The sequence below is a fragment of the Pieris napi genome, chromosome 18 (genome assembly GCF_905475465.1).
Source record: "Pieris napi chromosome 18, ilPieNapi1.2, whole genome shotgun sequence".
In the NCBI taxonomy this organism is placed as follows: domain Eukaryota; kingdom Metazoa; phylum Arthropoda; class Insecta; order Lepidoptera; family Pieridae; genus Pieris; species Pieris napi.
The window spans coordinates 1,325,372-1,331,371 of record NC_062251.1 but is presented as its reverse complement, the minus strand read 5'-3'; the positions used below and the strand labels follow the sequence as shown (position 1 = coordinate 1,331,371).

General features: G+C 42.7%; 1 protein-coding gene across 1 annotated transcript in view; it reads left to right on the top strand.

Annotated features, from left to right (window-relative positions):
* Positions 1-1,900: 1,900 nt before the first annotated feature.
* LOC125058822 (glutamate receptor ionotropic, kainate glr-3) overlaps positions 1,901-6,000 on the top strand; it is a 43,965-nt gene continuing 39,865 nt past the window's right edge. The window contains exons 1-2 of the mRNA XM_047662970.1: positions 1,901-2,040; positions 3,420-3,566. Coding sequence (XP_047518926.1) covers positions 1,962-2,040; positions 3,420-3,566 — 226 coding nt within the window. The 5' untranslated portion in view covers positions 1,901-1,961. The remainder of the gene's footprint in view (positions 2,041-3,419; positions 3,567-6,000) is intronic.

Genomic DNA, 6,000 nt, shown 5'->3' with positions numbered 1-6,000 from the left:
TCTGAAATAAAAAAACAGATTTGATGAAAATTAAATATGTAAGTCAAGTAAGTAGTTTAATTATAAAATTAGATTATTTATTTATAAATCATTAGTTATAGAAACTTTTTGAAGTGAAAACTTCGTACTACACTTAATTAAAAGTTTATACACTGTATAATGCTTCCTATCTCATTTTCTCCCACGTTGGATCTTGTGAATTTATTTCAAACTTTTATTATTTTAGTTTTTACCAAATTAAAGATTGATATTAAAGTTATAAATAAAAATGTAACATTAAAATATATTTTTTTAAAGAAAAGATCGTACATTTAGATAGAGAAAAAGTCTAATTTACATATTTTAATTATAAAAACTTTGTTTTTGAAGGTTTCACTTCTACCACGTGTGAATTGGACACATGATTTTTTTATTTTTAAGTATTTTACGTAAACAAAGCATCAGAAGGATAGTATACACCCTGCCTTTGATATGCAAGTGGTGTGTTTCCCACGATTTCCTTTGAAAATCCCGTATGGGTGAATAATGGGTACAGTCGTGGACATAAGTGTGCTCACAACACAGCCGAATTAGGTATATAAATTGAATTATTTTTATTGTTTCCTTATATTTGGCTATATATTTAGTATTAATGTTCTTTATATATAAGTTATGACTGTAGGAATACGAAATAAATAAAAAAAATACCTGATTCATGACACATTTAAAAACGTAAAAAAACTTTGGCGTAACGAGATAAAAATCTTAAAAAAAAAATTATTCAACGTTTGTAAAATCGACACCAACAATAGAAACAAGGTATTTAATACATGAAAGTTTTATTTATTTATTTATTACCACTTCGTTGCATATACATTAATATAGTACAATTGACATAATTAAATAAAAAGGAGAGCAACTGGCGGCCTTATCTCTTCCAGGCAACCACTGTGAGAAAAAAAAAGTATTAAATTACATAAGTAGGTACGGTAGGCAAGAAGTGCAAAAATACATGTATTACATATAGTTGTTCAGAAAAAGAAACTAAACAGGAACAAAAAACAAACTAAACTAATAAAGGATACATGAAAAAAATAATAATAATGATAGAATCATTACAATTTAATTTAAGATCAGTCTCACGTCAGTTAGTAGGTATTATTAAAGTTATTATGACGTATTATCTAGTTAAATAGAGTTTATTTAAATATCACAAAAATGATTTCTACATACCTATCTAATTAAAGAAATGGACATTTTTTATTTTAGCATGCAACTTATATTGATATTTATTATTTAATTCACGGCCATTGCATTGGTTGGAGTTCAGTAGATTGTGACAAGAGGCTTATGATAGCTAAAGTATGATTCAAATATTCGCGTAGAAACATTGTCTAAATATCGTACAAATACAGCATCAATCATTGTATAATAAAAAACTAAAATGTTCACTATAACTAACTTCAGGGTGTCGGTTTTTTGTGACGGTGTGCGTGCGCATCGTATTAATTTACTCTCATAATTTTTCCTAACGCGCCAAAAGATGTATAACTTCAAAAATTTTCATTGTCTTGAAAATAAACTCCATAAATAGATATAACTGCGCGAGTGTACACACGAATAATTAATGAAAATCACTGTTTGCTTTGTTTAACGAAACTAACCCTTCACTTTAATATTTGATTACTCTGTTATTACATTATATCATGTCATATTTGTTTTGGCGCCATTTTTCATCCGTCACTTTTGCCGCTTTCTTCTAAGGAGTTTCTAGTCTTTTTTATAAACGCCATCAAAGAGTTTTTAATCGACTTTTTGTGCTAGTCTGTGACGCGATGTCTTAAACATGTTTGAGAAATTGCGTATAATTTTCTATGTTTGTTTAATGTTATTAATTCCGTATTTATTACAAGAATATATTACAGTGATTCTTATTAATAAAGTCGGCCGTTGCAATACTTGTAGGGCTTGTGGAAATTGAGATGGAGATTTATTTTTTATTGTTATTTATTTTTTTGTTTAATCTATGTTGCGTCGCGTCTGAGGCTAGTCTTAAGTACAGTAAGTATCTAAGTTTATTACGCATACTTAAAATAGTTTAACAGATGTAACGATACCTATAATCTTCGACTACAAATGAATGCGATGACGTCACACGTTAAAACGCGGTGACGAAGTAATTCCAACTAAGTATAATATATACCTACAACTTCTCGACTTTAGCCACCCTCTTCCTGACAGAAACCCCGATATGTATTAACCAATTAAAAGCCGCCCTTGCAATGCAAAGTCAAAACAGATTAGGGTAAAAAAAGCCGAGGTCCAAACCTCGTAGGAGACGCCATTGCACTACTCGCGAGAAAAGCCCGTACACTCGCCAAAACAGTCCGAGGCCCGAGCTGAGTTGTAAAGGCCCTTAAGGCCAACAGCGACATGCCTTGCGTCCAGTTAGGTAGAGCTAGGTCTAGTTAGTCAGGATGTTGAGGTTCTCCGTTCTTCCTTCTAAGCAAAACATCCTTCCTACACACGGGACTTAGGATCCTCCAAGAAAAGAGCGTACTATTTCTTAAAAGGCCGGCAACGCACTCGCGAGCTCTCTGGCATCGAGTGTCCATGGGCGGTAGGTTTTACCGTATTAATTCGACTTAGGGTCCTTCAAGAAAAGAGCGTACCAATTCTTAAAAGGCCGGTGACGCACTCGCGAGCCCTCTGTTATTCAGTGTACATGGGCGGTAGGTAATTTCGAATTAATTCGACTTGGGGTCCTTAAAGAAAAGAGCGTACCAATTCTTAAAAGGCCGGCAACGCACTCGCGAGCTCTCTGGCATCGAGTGTCTATGGGCGGTAGGTTTTCCGTATTAATTCGACTTAAGGTCCTTCAAGAAAAGAGCGTACCAATTCTTAAAAGGCCGGCAACGCACTCGCGAGCTCTGGCATCGAGTGTCCATGGGCGGTAGGTTTTACCGTATTAATTCGACTTAGGGTCCTTCAAGAAAAGAGCGTACCAATTCTTAAAAGGCCGGCGACGCACTCGCGAGCCCTCTGTTATTGAGTGTACATGGGCGGTAGGTAATTTCGAATTAACTCGACTTAGGGTCCTTCAAGAAAAGAGCGTACCAATTCATAAAAGACCGGCGACGCACTCGCGAGCCCACTGTTATTGAGTGTACATGGGCGGTATGTATTTTTGAATTAATTTGACTTAGGGTCCTTAAAGAAAAGAGCGTACCAATTCTTAAAAGGCCGTCAACGCACTCGCGAGCCCTCTGGTATTGAGTGTACATGGGCGGCGGTATCACTTAACATCAGATCCTCCTGCCAGTATATAATTGTTATTTTTTTATTATTAAAATAAGTGCAAAAATGTATTAAATCTAAACAAAACTGTTCTTCGATTTTGATTTCTTTTTCCTTAAATGTAGTGTCTATATATTTTTTAGTATTCATCCTTGAAAAACACGATGTCGATGTACCGGAACAAATTGCCACAGCAATCAAAACAATTGAGAAAGCAAAACCAGGACTCCGTGTTGGTGATGACATCATATTTCTAGACAGAGAAAACGAAGAAGATGCATATAACCAACGTAAATATCTTCCAACACACAAATACACACAATTTACAATATTCTTAACCTAACCTAACCTAACCTTATTTTTTTTTTTTTTTATCCTGGGGAAACCCGATTACGGGCGCCCGCGCCTGGGCAAATTGTTAAATGGCGCGGGGAGTGTGGGGGTCAAGGTCATAAAGCGATGACCCCGTACCCACTAAAACCACCAGGGCCCACTGTTCGCTATGGGACGAGGCCGAACAGCTAGGCCTTTTCACCGCGCCCCGTCCAGCGAATGCCGCTTACGCGACTCTCATAGACCTTTTTTTTTTTTTTTTTTTTTTTTTTTTTTTTTTACCTGGGGAAACCCGCTTACGGGCCCCCGCGCCTGGGCAAAGTGTGAGTGGCGCGGGGAGTGTGGGGGTCAAGGTCATAAAAAGCGATGACCCCATACCCACTAAAACCACCAGGGCCCAATCCGTAGCGTGTCTGTAGCTGGGTCGTGGTAATAGCCTTTTCAGGCCTGAACCCACTTTCCAGCTTGCGCATGCTGCGTGGCGCCAATTAGCGCGCAGCACTCCTAATAAAAAGCCCTATATATCTCTGTATGACGTCAGCGACGCAGAAAGTCGCGACGGCTACGCGCGGTACGTTTCTTCCTTAAAGGCGGCGCCGTAGGGTCAGCCTCCCGGGCTCGCTCGCTGGTTTCTTTCGCCTGCAGGACAGCCTCGGCGAAGGCTTCGACCGCCTGCCAGGCTCGTCTATCCCTTACCATGACGGACACTAAATTTGGGAGTGTCAAGTCGGTCACATTTATTGAGGAGAGCAGAGCGCTCCTCTCGGACTCCCACGCTGGACACTCCTCCAGAGTATGCTGCGGCGTGTCATTTTGACACCCGCAGTGGTGGCAAAGGGGGTTTGCCTCTCGGCGAGCCACCTGGCAAAGGTATTTGCCAAAGCATCCGTGTCCAGTTAGTAGCTGGATCAGGTGGTATCTCAGTGACCCCCATCGTCTGTCAAGCCATTCTTTGAGGACGGGCCGTATGGCCTCGAGGGTCCACAGGCCCGCGCTTGCATTTGTCAGATCGGCACTCCAGTTTCGTATCGCGACTTCGTGCGATTCAGTTCGCCACTGCTTAGTTACCTCGAAGGGCGGCTCTTCTCCGCGCCCCCGCCAGTGGTTTCTCCTCCAGTAAACATCGGCTAGTGCTACCGCATCGTGGTACCAAGGGCATGTTCCTGCTATCACACAAACTGCGTCAAAGGAAACGGTGCGGTATGCTCTTGCCACACGCAATGAAATCGTGCGTTGCGTCCGTCTGATCAGCGCCTTATTCTGCGTGTTAAGGCCCGTTGCATTCGCCCATATTGGGCAGCCGTATAGGGCTTTCGCTCTGACGATACCGGCGAATAACTTTCGGCACGATTCACGCGGCCCGCCAATGTTGGGCATGATGCGACTCAGCGCCATGGCTGTCGCTTCCAGTTTCGGCGTCAATTCTATGAAATGATTCTTGAACGACCATTTGGGGTCAAGCAATAGGCCCAGGTATTTAAGCCGCATTCCTATATCAATCGGGACCCCTCCAACGACGATTTGGGCGTCCGGGGGGCGAGATCTCCGGGGGCCGTAGAAGGCAATGGCCTCTGATTTTTTAAGGGCGACACGCAAGCCCAAACTACGAATGCGACCCACTATCTGCGCAACGCCTGCTGTCGCTCTGAGGGAAGCCTCCCTAAAAGAGTCGCCGGAAGCCACGACGAGTGTGTCGTCCGCGTAGCATAAAACTTGCACACCACGAATCAGCACCCCCCTCAAGACCCTGTCATATCCGATGTTCCACAACAGTGGCCCTAACACCGACCCCTGTGGAACACCGCATCGCACCTGATGTCTCCTCCAGCCATCCCTACCGGGATATATGATTTTCCTTCCTTGCAGGTACTCGGCGACCAGTGTCCTCAAATAAATGGGCACCCCATGGTATCGGAGACCATTAGTGATCGCCTCCCAAGGTATGGTATTGAACGCGTTGGCGATGTCGAGCGACACCGCGATCGCAACGCCACCTTTTAATGTTATTTCTTCCGTGATTTCTCGGAGGCGGGCAATGGCGTCCATGGTGGACCTTCTCGACCGGAAGCCAAATTGACAGTCCGACAGATCGGGTCCAACCGATGTCAGGTGGCGCCCTATGCGCACGGAAATTATGCGCTCGAAAATTTTGCCCGCCTCGTTCAAGAGTACGATCGGCCTGTAGCCTGAGGGCGAGTCGGCCGGTTTGTCGATTTTCCTTAAGAGGACCAAGCGTCCATCTTTCCATATTTGTGGAAAGGACCCTCTTTTTATACAGTCAGTCAAAAGAGATCGGAACCTTTCCAGAAGCCCGTGGCGGAGGGAGAGAGCCAAGACCTTTCCGTGTACCCCGTCCGGGCCTGGCGCCGTCTTTTTGAGCGCAGCTCGTTC